Source organism: Lagopus muta, chromosome 1 (assembly GCF_023343835.1).
Source record: "Lagopus muta isolate bLagMut1 chromosome 1, bLagMut1 primary, whole genome shotgun sequence".
Taxonomy (NCBI): Eukaryota; Metazoa; Chordata; class Aves; order Galliformes; family Phasianidae; genus Lagopus; species Lagopus muta.
Genome location: NC_064433.1, coordinates 62,414,777 through 62,431,446, shown reverse-complemented (window position 1 = coordinate 62,431,446; position 16,670 = coordinate 62,414,777). Strand labels below are relative to the sequence as shown.

Here is a 16,670-nt window from a genome sequence, read left to right as displayed (position 1 = left end):
TCATGATTCTGTTTCTATTTATTCATCCTTTTACATCTTCTATTTTTTGAGGGGAAATGAAATATGGGTGACAGTATTCTTATTAACATCTAGCATTTGAACAACTCTTTAGCATCGAATGAAATTATGTTGACTACAGTTGACTATAATAATTGATGAGTAACCCTCGAAGATCTGGGTTACTAGCTACGCTTTAATTTTCAGACAGCTACAAGTAATATTCCATCTGGATTTGGCATTGCCAGTTGCACGGAAAAGCCATGTACAAAACCTCAGAAATTCAAAATGCTATGAAAGCAGAAATGAGAGTAAAGAAATCCATTCTACATCCAGCTCTGCCATGGCTGCTTTCTGTGAATTACTCAAGTTACCTCTTTTCTACCTATTTTCCTATCAGTCTGTAAAATGAAGTGGATTGTAACTCCTTGTTCTTAGTGAAGTTTCAGTGCTTAGTATACCAAGGTTCCTCAAAAAACACAAGCAGAAAAGTTGGTTGATATAAACAGCGGGCTTTCTTGTGTATGTGTCAATAAACTCAGCCAATTTTTATGTATCATCAAACAAATAGGAACTATTTGCTTTTTGAAGTGAAAGACAGTCTTAAGTCTGCTTAACTTCATATCCTGATGAATAGCATTGGAATGTTGCTGAATTGAGTACTGTTTTCTGGTTTTTGATTTACAGAAGTAAAAAAGTAGCCCTTCACAGCTGCTATGCCAGTCACATTAATGTCAGCCACATTAAGCTGCTTCAAAGACTATGGCTAAATCTATGTAGCTCTTAAAGCTATGTGATGGCAAGAATGTCTTTAAAATATTCTTTCACTTAGAGCAAACAATTAGAAATTCAAGACAACTCTGCATCATGCTATTCTAAAATGAAAAGAGTCATGCTGCACACTGTGAAGACATGTAAGAAGTCACTGAAGTACTCAGGAGAATTTATTATGTTGACTGATGGTTTATTTGATCTTCATTAGAGCTAATATAAACTGATGGGCTGCTCCTTAGATTTGTTAAACTGAGAAGTAAGTGAAATAAGTAGATAATATTAAAGCCTAGCAGAGAATGAGAGTCACTATCTGAAAGGCTGTAATCATGAATGGTTACTCCTTTTGGTTAGTGTGTAATTGGTTTTCTATGACTTCTTCAGAAGGAAGTGTTGAAGAAGCTTCTGTTACAGGAAAAAAAAAACAATTATCCATAAAAAGTATCTTACGCTGAAGTTGGTTTGTATTCCACAATACAGATTCCGTCAGGATATTATCTCCAAACCATGAATTCCAACTTGAACTTCAGTGGATTTGTATTGCCAATTGCTGCGATGAATGTGATAAGCATCGTGCCGCTACTGATTCTTGTTCCAATTTTGGAATGCATTAACTCATATCTCTTCAGCTCCAAGGCAAGTGGACATTCTCCAACAATTTACATTGGTAAGTCTAAAATCTGTTTATGAAGTTTTGATACATATTTTTGTTTTGGAAAAAAAAAAAAACAACTCAGCAGTTGATACTATGTTTTACCACTATTTCAAACTATAAATACTAAGATTTGTTTTGGGATGACAGAGGTAGGTATATTTCAAAGAAACTTCAGAAAAGTCCTGAAAAATGTTAGATATTTAGAGAAAAAGGCATAGTTTTTATTGATGAAGAAGACTGAAGTTCTTCTGATCAATAAAATGTATTGAGACAAACACTGAGGAAAGAACTAAGTCATCCTAAGGAACTGGTGGAAGAATAGCACTAACCATTTAGGTTTGCATTTTACTTCATACTGGTTACTTTCTATATGCTTTTTCCTAATTCTTTACATTTTTTTTTAATTTGGAAGGGGTTTTTCAGGGGGTTAATCTTTGTTGGTAGCTCTCTGATTCTTGAAAAAGATTCTGTTGCTCAAAATTATGAGTTTGGATTTAAATAACTAAGTTATAAATATAAACTTTTTTCATATTTTTTAAGCTATCCCTGTATTGACATTAGGACTGCAGCTTACTAGAATTTTTTCTCCTATAAAGATAGATTGAGGGAACTGGGCTTGTTTAGCTTGGAAAGGAGAAGGCTCCAGGGAGATCTCATTGTGGCCTGCCAGTACTTGAAGGGAGTGTATAAACAGGAAGGGGAACTGCTGTTTACAAGGGGGGATAGTGATAGGACAAGGAGGAATGGTTTTAAACTAAGACGGGAAGGTTTAGGTTAAATATTAGGAGGAAGTTTTTCATGCAGAAGTTGGTGATGCAGTGGAACAGGTTGCCCAAGGAGGTTGTGGATGCCCCATACCTGGAGGCATTCAAGGCCAGGCTGGATGTGGCTCTGGGCAGCCTGGTCTGGTGGTTGACAATCCTGCACATAGCAGGGGGGTTGAAACTCGATGATGACCGTGGTCCTTTTCAACCCAGGCCTTTCTATGATTCTATGATGATTCTATGGAACTTACCACAGTTACAGTCCATTCCTGACTCTTTAATTGAATCCCAAGTAGGAAGTAAAAAAAAAAAAAAAAAAAAGCTACAATAGCTAATAGTTCTGAAGTCACAGACTACTGATTGCATAAACAAACAAATGTGCATCATGTGCTGATCTCAATTTTCAACATTTCTCAAGTGGAAGATTATTTGGAGAGGTACAGGTTTCCTCTCTAGCACTAGAATTTTAAGTTAAATATGTAATATATTATTGTCGAAGTCTTTAGCATTTTAATGAATACTAATCTAAAACGTAACTTACACATTCCTTCTTATGTGCTTCAGTTACATAAAGGAAAGAAAGGAAGGATTTTCAGAGCTCTTTTTCCTTGTAGAAGTACTGTGTAGAAGTCTCTGCGTTTATTAGTTCCAATGCTTTCAACAATAAGCATTTAAGCTCAGATGTGGATTTGGGGCTCATTTTATGGAAATTCATGGCCTAAAAGCAGAGATAATTTTAGTACATTCTACTACAGGTGATGCCTGATGAAGTTGGACTGCTTTCCTTTGACATTACTCTTCTTCAGTTTCCTGGTCCCCTTTGCCATGGGATCCCTAACCTCAGACTTCCTCTGTTCTGGGATCTGGAGGGATATCTGCAACAGTCTTCTGATATCAACTACATGCAATTCCACAAGAAAAACAGCCTGTGTTCACTTAAAGCTACTCCCTTCCAGAGATGCTCTCATTAAACTTCCCACATGTTTTATCATGCAGCCTGCATTACAAACCTCAGACAAAAATATTTATAAACGACTATTTTCTCAGTGTGTTACTATTAATTCAGTGCCCCATGGCATGCAGCACAGTGAGTACTGACACACATAGAGGTATTAATCTGAGTAAATTAGCCTAATTAAGAGTGTTATTAAGTTTTATACAAACCAGATGCATATAACACAGCAGGTTGCAATTACCCTAGTTTTTAAAATAACATCTGCATTAAAGCACAGAAAGCACATTCAGATGAAGTTTCCATGGTTTTAAGGAAAACTAAGTATTAATGTTATATCCTGTTACACTGAACAGCAGTAGAATATATGCAGTGTTTTCTTCTTAATAGGTTCATTTATTAAAATAGCCTTCTGTTAGGGGTGATAAATTACCTGAGGCATAAAAAATGCCTCTGAGTACAGGCAATGGCTTGAGATATCCAAGCATATGAGTGCACCTGCAAATATGGAAGACCTCTAAGTGCCAATATCTTTGCCAACAGTTAATTAAATTCACAATTATTTTCAGGAACAAAATTGAAAGTACGAATAGGATGTTAGTGTTAAGCTAGCTCATACCTATATTTTAAGGTGAACTTTTTAAGAGGAAGAAATTTAAATAGTTTCCTGGGAACTTTCAGTATGTTAAAAGTTTCAAAGACAAACCATGGGACGGTGTTGAACTATCTGATTTATCTAATAAAACCTGTGTGAAAACTGTAATTTGTTACTTTATAATTGTTGGTTTATTTGTAAATCTAGTATGATGTAGCGAACTTGAAAATCTTAAAGTGAATTTAGATGGTGGACCTCTTCATGAAAAACATGGTGTCATGGATTTAGGTGTATTGAGTTTTTTCTGCTTGATTTAACCAGCTAGTACAGGAAATTCAACAGAGAATATGTGTCCCTTAATTCAAGTTTTCTCATAAAATACAGTGAGGAAGAACACTCTCAGACCACTGAAGTCTGGGCTGGTACAGCTTTCCTCTTCCCACAGCCAAGCCTTTCATCACCCCCCCCCCCCCCCCCCCCCCCCTTGAACTAACACTGGTGCTTGTTTGATGGCACAGATAGTTAAGGAAGTAGATAATTCTTTAAATTCTCAATACGAGGAAGGATAATTTCAAACTCAAGTATATGAGGGCACAGGTTTTTCCATTAATAATGCTAAGAGTAGTGAAGAGGTGATAATGTGGAGAGATATATTAGTACCAAGTGAGAAGTACGTAACTTCTGACATGAGAGCTTTGTGTTCCTTTGTCTAGAAATGACAGGAGAAAAAAAAGAAACCTACCAGTTTCCAGTTCTGCAGGCTTTCTGATAAGGTAGCTGCTGTATATTCCAGTGATGTGTTGGTTAACAGTATGTGCTGAAGTTTCTGTTGCCTCAGGTAGCAGTCATAAGCTGAGGGAATGGTGTGGTTACTTTAGAAATACAGTAGTTTGCCTGCACTACTTTTTGTATAGGAAAAAAATAAGGTAAGACAGATATTGTCTGTATACTTCAGAAATTTATTGCTACTTGAATTGTAGGATTTCCCATGCTCTTAGTACTCAATCTTTTCTGGTAACTGGACAACCTGCCTTTTTTTTTTTTTTCTCATCTCCTCTAATATTAAAAAATAACAATTTAAAATATTTTTTTTAAATCTCTCCTTTACCCTGCATCCTTGCATTCTGTGTGTGCTGAGCTCGTGTCTCTTTACCATAGATTTAGAATCAAATTCATGGAGAAGGATCTCTTCTTGTTTTTAAAATTTTAAAAACTTTTCCTTTGTATGTGCTTGGACTCTGCTTCACTGTAAATATGTGATGTTCCTATAACTGCAACCTTGGTGAACACTCTGCTCTTAACCCAGTTGCAGGTCAATTATCTGCTGCACTTTCTGTGATGGTTGCTGGCTTCTCTGAAATACACCGCAAGCATTTTCCTCAGGTGGAACAGACCCTTTCTGAGGAGGTTCTCCTGGTCTCATCCATGCCTTGCTTCCACTTAGCTCCACAGTACATCCTGCTTGGAGTGGCTGAAGCCTTGGTAACTCCCTCTTGTAAGTAACACCTAAAAAGCTAATGCAAGAGCATCCTGATTTGCCAGGAATGCCACTACCTAAAAAGAAACGATCACGTAATATTTTATCCCTGACTCTGTTTCACAGGCTTAATGAGTGGATTTATTCTTTACCTGCTTTGTGTAACAAAACTTGTCTTGCTGGTTGTAATGTAGTGGTATTGTATTATATGTAAGGGGGAGGTGCTGCAGTCTTGTCAGGCCCCAGGGTTGTGTTACTTGTCATCTTGTGGAAGATTATGACAGTAGGATTCTGGGCTTGGGACTGTTTTTTTCCTTGAAATGGAAGCTGCTACATGGAGGAGCCAGTCCAGATAGGTTTTTGAGGTTCCTTCAGTTCTGAACTACTCTGTTCCTGATGATTTTCTTGAGACTGAACAAATACGTGTGATAACTGAGCCATGCTTGCAGTTTTTGAGCATATTCAGACCACAGCAAGGAGAAGCAATTTAGCTTACCCTTTTAATGAACCATGTAATAAAATCATGTGGTTTTCCACAGACATAGTATATGCAAGGAGATACCACAATTTAACTGACCTAATAACTGGGAAAACATTGTAGGCAAAGGTAGGACTACTGTTTGTACTTCATTCAGAAGTCATGTGAAGATGCCTCCACAGGGCATCATGCCTTAGTTGGTGTAATGGAGCCAGACATAAACACTCTTGCAGAGCACAGGCAGAGCTTAAGTCACATCTGTCATCCATAAATTATGTAGATGCACTTGTGATTGTGAATCTAAAACTTCTCTTTTTACTTTATTTACACTGACACTCTTGAGGCTTATTTTCTTCTGAGAATCACAAGGTGTTTTACCTTGCAAAACATATTTTAGAAGTTATTAACAAAAATAAACTAATCAACATCCATTTTAAAAAAATATATAGGTAATGTTATTAACTAGATGACCTCCACAAGCATTTAGTTTGACAGTTTGAGTGTCTGTTGTTCTCAGTGCAACCCCAGAAATTTTTATTTAAGAGAAGGAAAAAATTTTGGCTTCATTCTTGCACTGTAAGACTACTCAGAATAGTGGGTCATGGTTTGTCACTAAAAAGGTAATTTTCCCTAGTTTTAAATACTTAACACCTTCATAAAGCCTCTTCATACGATTTGCTCTCAAGTACTTAATTGAGATAGGTTTCTAGGCAGGTTGTGTGGTTTCTAGGTTACAGGTTAAATGTAACAGAAAACTGTGACCTTCCTCTTAAGCTTAACAAAAAAAAAATAGTTGAAAGGTGGCTTGCTTACAGTCTTATGCTGCTGCATGAAAAGAATATTTCTGGTGGAATAAAGCTCTTAACTAACATAGTAGAACACAGCACAAGTCCAGTGACTGGAAGATGACATCAGCTTTTAAAAACAAAACAAACAAAAAGATGCCCCACAGGACCAAGTTGTTTTGTTTTGAAGAATTATTTTTAGAATGCATTAGGAAGAAAACTATTGTCTTTCATTCAAATAAAGACTAAGCATCTCACTAAAAGCTACAGTCATAGGTGTGATTCAAGAACCCTTGGGCTAAGTCAGAGCTTGAGATTTGCATGGGGAAAAAAAAAAATAAAGGTAGGTGCCTAAAATAGGTAGATTACTACTATTTTCAGTTGAGATGCAGGCTTGCATTCCTTTGCCCACAGGTAGGTGTCATAGCACCTCTTTTTACAGAGGTAAAGATGTGCATGCAGGGCAAGCATGCTCCTTTTATAGTAACTACTTGGCCTTTAACTGCTGCTGGGATAGAGTATAGTTCTTCCATAAGATCTGCATCCCCTGAGGCAGCCCCATGCAGATGACCAAGGCACACTGGAGCATTTTGGGCAGCTTTTGGCATCTTTTTGGCCTACTGGTTTCTATTTCAGTCTGAACTGAATTACTGTACAGGAGCCCTTCACTGGATCCACATCAATGGTAATGACAGTCTAGACACTGAAATAGTTGTTTCACCTTTCAAGACGTTTTACTGCCTGTATTATGCAGAAGGTCAAATTCAATTATTATAATAATTCACTTGGTCTGAAAGTACATGATCCTAGTTGAAGACAGAAATGTTCACACTTGTAATCAGGGGAAAGAGGAAGAATCTCATTTCTGGAGTGACTAGCTAGAGAAGCTAGGTCTGGCATGTTAAACTCCTTATCTGTATTTGATCACTGGTACTTACAATTGTTTATAAGATACATTTCAGTATTTTGTTGATAGGAAGCTTACATAATCACCTGCCTTGGGTGGCATGAAGATCTTTAAGAATACATAAGAAGAGTATATAAATTTTGTCTAATGCTGAAGTCTTGCTTAAAATCTCGCTCTCTCTCTCTCTCTCTCTCTCTATATATATATATAATGATAAAATAACTGCTCTCCTTCACTGTTAGAATTTAAGATCACACACACATGCAGGGAGCTTGAATTTGCTCCCTAGCTTGCTTTGAAGGAGGAAATTATTCTTCTAAAGCTTAGTGCTAAAAAAAGAAGTGGAGGAAGAAATCCATCCTGTGGAGCATCATTAGCAAGCATTTGCCCCTGCAGTGCATGAGATGTGGATGGTGATGGGGAGGGTGATAGGGAGACATCCTACTGAGCACAGCAGCTGTGTTGCACTGACAGCATCTGAGCAATTGGGTGCTCTGTAGCTGCTTGTCCAAAGTTACCAGGTTTACAATGTTTGCTATAGCACTGCTATACTTTCCTTTGCCCATCACCATTTCTCCAAGCACTTAAAGATGGAAAGCCTTGTAACAAACTGCTCTATTAGTTAAAGAATATATTGGGGATCGCTTCACCCACCAACGAAATGCTGTGGTCTCCAGAGTGAAATGCAGCAGCTGGTTAATTGTTCACTGTGGGAGAAGTGAGGAATGGAGTATGCAATTGAAACAGCAGGAATAATTTACTAAGTAGGATACTATTACCAAGCAGAATTTTGCCAAGATACATACTTCGCAGCCTGGTGATGAGGGGGACAAAATAAGCCCATAATCAAATGCTTTCTAGGCTCTCAGACTCAAAGTAGTTAGGACACTGACAGTCCAGTGTTTCAGACTATATTGTTCCAACTACAGATGATGTCCTGGGCTCACCTGCTTTCTCACTCAGGTCTTTGGCTTCCCTTGCAAATGAAGGAAAAAAAGAACACTGCCCACAGTACCTTTTCTTTTTCTTTTTAAAAATGTTTCTAAGTCTCTAATTTGGACATCCAAATGAGAGGGGAAAAAAAAAAAAAAAAAAAGAGAGAGATGGGAGACAGTCACTGTGAAGTTTCATTTGATTTCAGTAATGCTCCAGACAGCTCAGCATCCAAATAGGCTTCTCTGTTGACAAGCTTCTCAGGATGGGGGTCATTCAAACTCAGGTAATAAAGCAGACTGGAAGATATTGGGGCTTGGAAAACTGTTCTGGATGAGGGCTCAAGGTGTAACATTGAGGAGCAGAAGTTTTGACCAGTGAAACTTGTTCAAAGAAAAATTGTTATAAGAGCTTGCTGTTACTATAACTTACTTTAGCCAAATTACAATTGGGGAATTACAGTCTTCCATGTTGAAATTATATGTTGCATCCTCTCACATCTAAAGTTTTCTTTTTCTAGTTTACTCTTCTGGCAAACAAGTGAAGGACAATATGTTTTAAAGTAGTTAGTAACCCTGGGGTTTCTGTCCAAGGAAATGGAGCACTGCCAAGCCTTAAATTAACTCAAATCAAGTGTCCTATTAAAGGCAGTGCACTGAAGTTCAGAAGTATTCGTTAGTGGCCTTGCTGCACTGGCTCTGGCATATGAGGTCCTGCAGTTAAATATCACATCTGCTTTCTTCACACATCGTACTTGCAATGGAGTTTTCCTTGGGTTTTTCTTAACTTCTATGCCAACAGGTGTAATTGTCCTTCTGCAGTAGCCTCTATGGCTAAAATATACAAAGTTCGTATTACACAGACTGGAGATTTTTCTCATCTGTCTTCTACCATTGCTATTTTAAAAATAAAACAAAGCTGTTGCTGTCTCTGCTTCTATTTTAAAGGTTCATTGCTATCATTCTGGCTTGTACCAGAAAGAATTCGAGGAATTTCCATGCATTTTTTAACTCTCTTCAATGGAGCTGGCTGCTTTATGGGAGCTTTCTTTGTTCAGACAGCCCACACTGGCACTCAAGGTAAGAATATGCCCATGACTGGTGTTTCTGAGCAGTTTTCTAATGCCATTGATTATTGATCTGGAGCAATAGACAGTGCAGTTGAAAGGAATGCCAAAATTTTATTGATGTGCTTTCACAGTTAAGATGGAATTAAGAAAGAAAATAGATGAATACAGCTGTAAAGCTAAATTTAAGGAGTAGTCTTAGTTTTGATAGGTGGAGTAATTAGAGAATGGCACTATGCAGGAAGCCGCTACCTCCAATCTCTATTCTCCTCTGCAATACTAGAAAATAAATCATCTTGGATTTATCTTGTTGTTGTTGTTGTTAATGAACAAATATGTTCATGTTAGCCACAATTATTACAAGGAGGTTTCAGGCCATGGCACCAAGATCACTGCTTCAGAGAATGCAGAACACATCTCTTCTGTTTCACTATGACATAAAGGAAAGGAAGTTGGATTGAGCATTTCAAAGCTATCCAAGGGATTTATTTCCCCAGACACGCTTCTTTCTTGCAGTCTTTACCCCTCTCCCTTTCATCAATTACTGGAAGAACCAGATTCTGTGACAGTATGGTTTTGCCATGTGTTTTACCCTTTTTCAGGCAAATAATGCCATTCCCAGAAAACTTGGTATGTTTCAAGGTGAGTTACGTGTAATTTGGTTTAATTCTTCTAAGCAGTATTTAGTTCAAGCCCCCATACTGGAGTTTTCTCTGTGAAGCTGTCTTTAAAGAAAGGCAAAGGGCTTAAGGTTTTTTTTTCCTCTGCTGATAGATCTTTGTTCAATACATATGACTTTTTCATAAGTAAATTTGAAAAGGGATGCATTTGAGACCTTGAGCTGAAGGACAGGGATTCTTTTGTTTACATATCTGAAATAGGGGTGGTTTTTAAGCTCATGCTTCTCTTAGAGTTTAATTACCAGGCAGACAAGCGTCACCTGGAGATGGGTAAAAGCAGTGGATGAATCAGGCAAAGAACCATCATGTACAAAGACATCTGTGGCAGTGAGCAGAGCTGCTTGAATTTCCACTGGCATAACAGATTTTTTTTCATTGTACAATCATAGAATCACCAAGGTTGGAAGACCTCCAAAATCATCTAGTCTAAATGTCTGCCTACCACCAATAGCTTCCCCACTAAACCTTATCCCTTAGTACCACATCCAAACACTTCTTGAGCATCTCTAGTGAAGTATTCTTTCACTCACCCCACCAGACTGCTGTCTCACTGTCTTGAATCAAAGTAAACTTGTGATTTAGTTTCTGGGGCTGGACATAATAGCATGTAACAATTACTTGGAGTTGGTCTTGTTTTATATGAAAGCATTTCTTATGAAATATTCATATTCTGTACTTTTCTGAATTTTTATAGTATGCTTCTCAAGGTGTTCTTTTGCACTTCCAATGAAAAGCTTTAGATCAGCAAAGCAATAATTCTTTAAATTACAAAGATTAACAGTTAATTCTTGAAACTTCTAAAGATGACAGAGCTTCAAAGAACAAAACGGTGACCACTCCTAAATGAAGTAAGTTCAAATGACATACTCTTGCTTTTGGTATTTTTTTCAGCTCTGTTTAAAGAGCTTCTGAAACATTTGGTACATGGACAATTTAAGAAATTGTGGAGAAAAACAAATGACTCCGATCTTTTTTTTTTTTTCTCTGAAAAGCTAAACCAATTTAACCAAGATGGGGATTCATTCTTTTCTTGCTGAAAGATGATGACAGTGTTTATGCAACACTTTTTGTAGGATTTCACAAGTCTCTGCATGTAATTCTTGGGCTATGGATGCTTTTGCTTTATGCAATGATTCGTTTCACTGAACTTATGCCAAAACTATTTTTGGTTTCCCCATATTTAAGCAATGTGGCCATGATTGCCATGAGGCAATTCAGGATGCAGTGAAGAAGATCCTCCAGTGTATATTTTGAAGCATAGAGAGTGAGAATATTATTTAAACCTTTTTATATACTACTTCATGTCACTAGTTTAGAAAATTATTTAGATTTTTATTATTATTTAGATTTTTATTGGCAAAGTTGATCAAATATCAGTCACAGAAGCTGCATTAATCACTTGTTAATCACATTTATGGGGGATGGTGTGAATTTGATGAAATATAATGTTTAAAAAAAAAAAAAATCTGACGAGTGCAAACAGATGATGGGTGACAGTGATATTTTCAGTACAAGCTGGGAAACTGCTTCCTTTTGGATCCCTTACCTCTCCTAACATTTTAATGGAAGAAGATGCAAGACACAACCTGTCCTCCTATGTCAATCATTTTAGAGTACTGTTCTCTAAAAATATTAATGTAAATATTTAAGGGGGGAGGGAGGAAAGGTCAGAGAAAGGAAACTGCCCTGACACAGTTGTAATGAGATAGCTAGTTATTTCTTTCCTGATTGGAGCTTTTTGTGATTCTAAACACCAATGATGATAAAGCTAAAAGATACTTCTTGTAGTCCAGATGGTATTATCCATTGGTTCCTACTTAGCTAACAAGGATTAGAGGGAGGCCAAGACTTGAATTCAGATATGATTAAACACCGAATATATGCCTGCAAATTTGATGAAATTATAGGAGGTGCATTTAGATTTTCTAAAATCTGATATTTTTTTTCTATAGTCACATTCTATGTTGAAGGATAGAGTTAAAAAAAAAATACAGGAGTTGTACAGAATGAACTAAACTCTTATGATTTCATATGATTTCTTTACTTTATCTTCTCTACTTTCTCTGTAGTGAAAATGATGGTATTATTCAGTAAACAATGCCTTCCTCTGTGACTTTGGGCTTCACTGTGAATCCCTTGAGAACTCCAAGGGTACCACCACTGTGACAAGTACCTTGTGTGTGCCAGCACATCTGGCAAATGTTTTCTGCAGTCCTTTCCATGTACTTCTTCATAGCTTATTTTACTGTCTGCCGCTAATGGGGTTGTCCACCACAACTGGCGCAAGTCACTGATTCACCTACTTTTTCTCCTGTGTTGGAAGGATCCATTTTTTTTCTTGGTGTTGTATCAGATTCCTCTGCTCTATTTGAACGTTTTTGATGCAAAATGAATAAGGCTGATGAATGTTGGTGCAAGTTTACCAGGTATTTTTAATTTGACAACATCTGGTAGCAATGTTGAGTAACTCAGGATTTTCCTGGGCTTAGTCTTCTAATTCTTTTCTCTATTTGCTATGAAATGCATAACCAGTTCACCTCTAGCAAATAACAAAAGGCTCTTTAAAATAGTTGGCTGAAGGAAACTTCTGATTCTGTGGTGATTCATGCTACTGAGTATTTCTATTGTTGGAATAAAAATGGAAATCAGGAGCTTGTTGTAGAAAGTTAATTCCCAGTGAGCAATTATCTATGTGACAAACCAACCTTGTAATTGGCACTTCTGTTGGCAATCTCTATAGAAAAGTAAAGGATTGACAGAACCCAAAGGCAGTGTCTTTTGGGGAAAAGTGAATTGTTAGCATATTGCATTGTGATTGAAGGATGAAAAAGTTCTGAATTCTTCAAACACAGTAGTGCCAAGGGCATTTTATTCCATCAAAAAAAACAAACAAACAGACCCAATAAGTTCCTAGCATTCATAGCTAAGAATAAAATTCTGAAAACATGAACCAAAGCCAGCCCGTTCTAGATTCGTGCTAGATATGGCTTGTGAAAGCTTCTGGTGGGCAAGGAGTGAGGTGTCTAAAGGTAGTTTCACTGTCCAAAACGTATGGTGGAAGTTACAGCACCAATGGCTGTTTTCCCAAGTCTTCTTGTCAGCAGGGGATTCTCTGTGCACTGCGTGTGAGCAGAAGATAATGTCGCTCAGGTATAACACTTACTCCATTGGGAAGTCAACCTACTTTTAAAAGGAAAAAAAGAAGCGAGTATTTGTGACAGAAACTAGGAAGTCATTAATTAATGCTGGCTATATGCACTGGTGAAAATACATATTGCCAGACCAACCTGATCTTTGAGGTTCTAGAGGAGGTAAAACGAAGGCAGAACCCAGGTCTCCTAATACCCATGTGCGTGTTCCACCCTGATAGAGCCAACCAGTCTCACTTTCAACCTTTCAGTATGGTACCTTTCCTACCATTAAGATAGTGTCCAAAATCTATTTCACTTTTTCTCAAAAGCTGCTGAATTCCTTATATATAGCTTAGTACTATTTTAAAGTCCATATTTTCTGTTCAGTTTACATTGTAAATGCTATTCCATTAGGAGACTCCTGCTGCTCATATAGTTATACCAGCCGGTGTAAGTAACCTGGCAGACAGTGTGAACTCTGCTTTGACAAGCCATAGCACTAAGCCCCATGTGTGCTTCCCCTCTCATCAGATAGACCTGCTCTCTCCGTGAGCTCTGTCAGCCACACAGGGATGCAAAATGAAAAACTACCTGATTGTGAATTATGACAGTAAAAGTTTATAAGCTACTAAAATGAAGCTATAGCACCTAGGAGCTCAGTCAACTGACAGTGTTAAGTGATACGTTTTAAAGCTCACTCGGAAATAATGCTACAAAAGGCACCAGGCGTGGAGGTGAGGTGGTGCTGCGCTGTGACAGGCAGGAAGGTGACATGGCACAGAGTCAGCTGAGAGCTGGGGGAGAGCTGCTGCACTGATGGCAGGTGTTCCCTGACAGTCCCAGGAGAGAGAGAGGTAACTGCTTTGAAAAGAAATGTGTTTACCATGCCAAAATATGAAGGAAAGATGTAAGTGCGTGTGTATTTTTTTTTTTTTTCTCTCTCCAAATCTAATTAGTAAAAAGTTAACATGCTAAGAATTCCACTGGATGGCTGAAGATGTCTTCAGTGGTCAAAAGATAAATTGTGGCTATCAGCTCTGCACAGGATAGTTATGCCATAGAAAGCTATTTTCTTCCTCTCCCTTTTAAGCTAGTTCAAGTGGTGAATAGTGACCCATATAAATGGGAAGGAATTGGTACCAGAATTTGAGGGAGCAAAGAAAGGTGTATTTATGTGCATAAATGCTGGTGGTTTAGTTCAGGTCAGGTGTGTACTTCTGACTTGTATTTTCTGATCATCTCTATTTGTGTATCAGTTTGCATCACAGCAATCTTGGACCACAAAAAAAAAAAAAAAATCATTCCTTTGGATGAAACTAAATCCCCAGAATGCCTGTGCTGGCTGTGTTCCAGCTGCTAATGGGAATCAGTCTGACACAGCCTTCCCGAGCTGTGTGCAGTGTGGGCATCGGGTTCTCAGCTGTGGCTGAGTGCTCCTCTTGAACTTAACTACTTGCTAATGAGGGCTGACTCTCCTTCCTCAAAGGCAGTAAACAACGTGTGCTCTCAAATAACATAGGAGGTCATTATAGCACTGTACAGCTCTCTGATATTCCATATCTACAGTCATTTCTTTTTTCACCTTGGCATTACCTCTCATTGTAGTTGATTATAATGCTTCAGGAGGTGATTGTCTTCAGATTCAGTCTGACTGGGGCTTGCTTTCCTGTTAAGCATCTCATTTTCCATAGTAATAATTTACCACCTGAGCTTATTTGCTGGTTGTAATGAGCAACATTGAAAGCACGTAATACAGACAGATGCTCTGGGTGTGCATCTATAGGTGGTACTGTTTGTTCTTGAAGGGAGTCTTTCTTCCAGAATGTCCCAGACACTATTGCTAAAAGCCTCAGTGAGCCAAAGCTCTGTGAGTCTTGCAGAACAAATTATGTGTACAATGCAATAGTGTGTTACAGACTCCTAGTTAAAGGCAACTGTAGAGAAAGTTAAATGTCAGCTAGCATCTTGGTAATGAAGCAACACTCAAGGCACTAAAAAAATATATATATTTTTTTGAAACAAAAGCCTTTTAAAACCACGAGAGACGTAAATAACGATTTCTATGAACCACCTTAATTATAACCCTTCCTAAAACTCTTGCACTGACATTCATTTAATGGGATAATGGCCCGGTCATGACTGTAATAGCTGTATAGTTAACTTTCCAATATGATTCAGATTTATTAAAAAAAAAAAAAAGAAATTTCTTCACTTCATGTCTGCGTATCAGAAGCAAAGTGCACTGTAGACTTGGAAAAAATACATATTGAGTGAATTAAGACTGTGCAAATAGCTACAGGAGGGTTCAAGTCACCTGCTGTGACTGTGTATTACAGAAGCTTCTCTTTGTGTCTTTCATAAAAATCACGTCTCACCCTGCAAGGCAAACTAATTCTGCTTCAAATGTCTGCTTTGACAGGCAACTGGTTTCCACACTTGCTACATGAAGGTAAATTGGAGAGATTCTTCTTCTTCTTGGCTTCCTTGATGATGGTGAACACCGTTGGGTTCTGGACCATTGCACACAGGTATGTGTGAGGAAATAAACTTGATGTTTCATTTGTAGGTAGGGCAGAAATTCTTGCAGAACCTGTAAGTAGCATGCAATACTGAATTAGTAGTGATCATATGATGCTGTCCAGGATTCAGAATTCTGTGGGCTTTTTCTTTTCCTGAAGTGGGAGATTTCACAGAAAATGTGTGGTAAAAGTAAATAGCCAAAGGCATATAATTAATCTTGAGTACCTTAAGAGTCTTTTAATACAAAAAATGACTTGAACTAAAAAGAGAATCCTTTCCTAAAGGACATAAATATGGGATTAAAACTATAGCACCAAGGTATTAAAACCCTAAAAATGACTTACAGTGCACTTGTTTATGTACCAAAGTATGGTAAACACTGCTATTGTCCCTATGAGCCTTAGCATAAGGCAGTAGATGTGAGAGCTGCAAAAAGATAGCAGAACACTACTGGTTAAAGCTTGATGTAGTGATCTCAACAGAGTAATGGAGAAATAATTTGTGATAGTCTGAGTAGTGAGATGAATGAAACTTTCTGCTGGATATAATGGTGCAATTGCTCAATTAGCCTCCAAAGAGAAAGCAAGTCTATGCCACCTGTAGAGCCAAGGTTTAATGCCCACATATTGCCTGTAAAATGCAAGGAATTACAAGAAGCAATTCACCTTGTATCCAGGATGGCTTCAGAGCTGGTCTGCATCTTGTATTCCGGAATATTTAATCAGTTTGTCCGTGTTTAAGGAGTACTTGTGGTTACGAATGGAGAGGGAAGCAGTGCTATCATGAGGGGGGAAAGGTCATGTGTAAATGGCATTCTCTCAAGATATCTGGCTGCAATTCTATGAAAATCTTTCAGAAGACTTGAAATAGTGGTTTGATAACAACAATAATAGAAGATTTCCAAGGTGCCAGGAACTCTTGAAGAAAAACGCTTCTTTTCCTATTACATATTACTCTAA

General features: G+C 37.8%; 1 protein-coding gene across 2 annotated transcripts in view; it reads left to right on the top strand.

The window, feature by feature from the left end:
- Positions 1-16,670, top strand: part of SLC15A5 (solute carrier family 15 member 5) — a 30,664-nt gene that overhangs the window by 12,079 nt on the left and 1,915 nt on the right. For both annotated transcript variants that reach the window (XM_048933999.1, XM_048933998.1), the window contains exons 6-9: positions 1,249-1,435; positions 5,041-5,229; positions 9,262-9,393; positions 15,611-15,719. In XM_048933999.1, the coding sequence (XP_048789956.1) occupies positions 1,249-1,435; positions 5,041-5,229; positions 9,262-9,393; positions 15,611-15,719 (617 nt within the window). The remainder of the gene's footprint in view (positions 1-1,248; positions 1,436-5,040; positions 5,230-9,261; positions 9,394-15,610; positions 15,720-16,670) is intronic.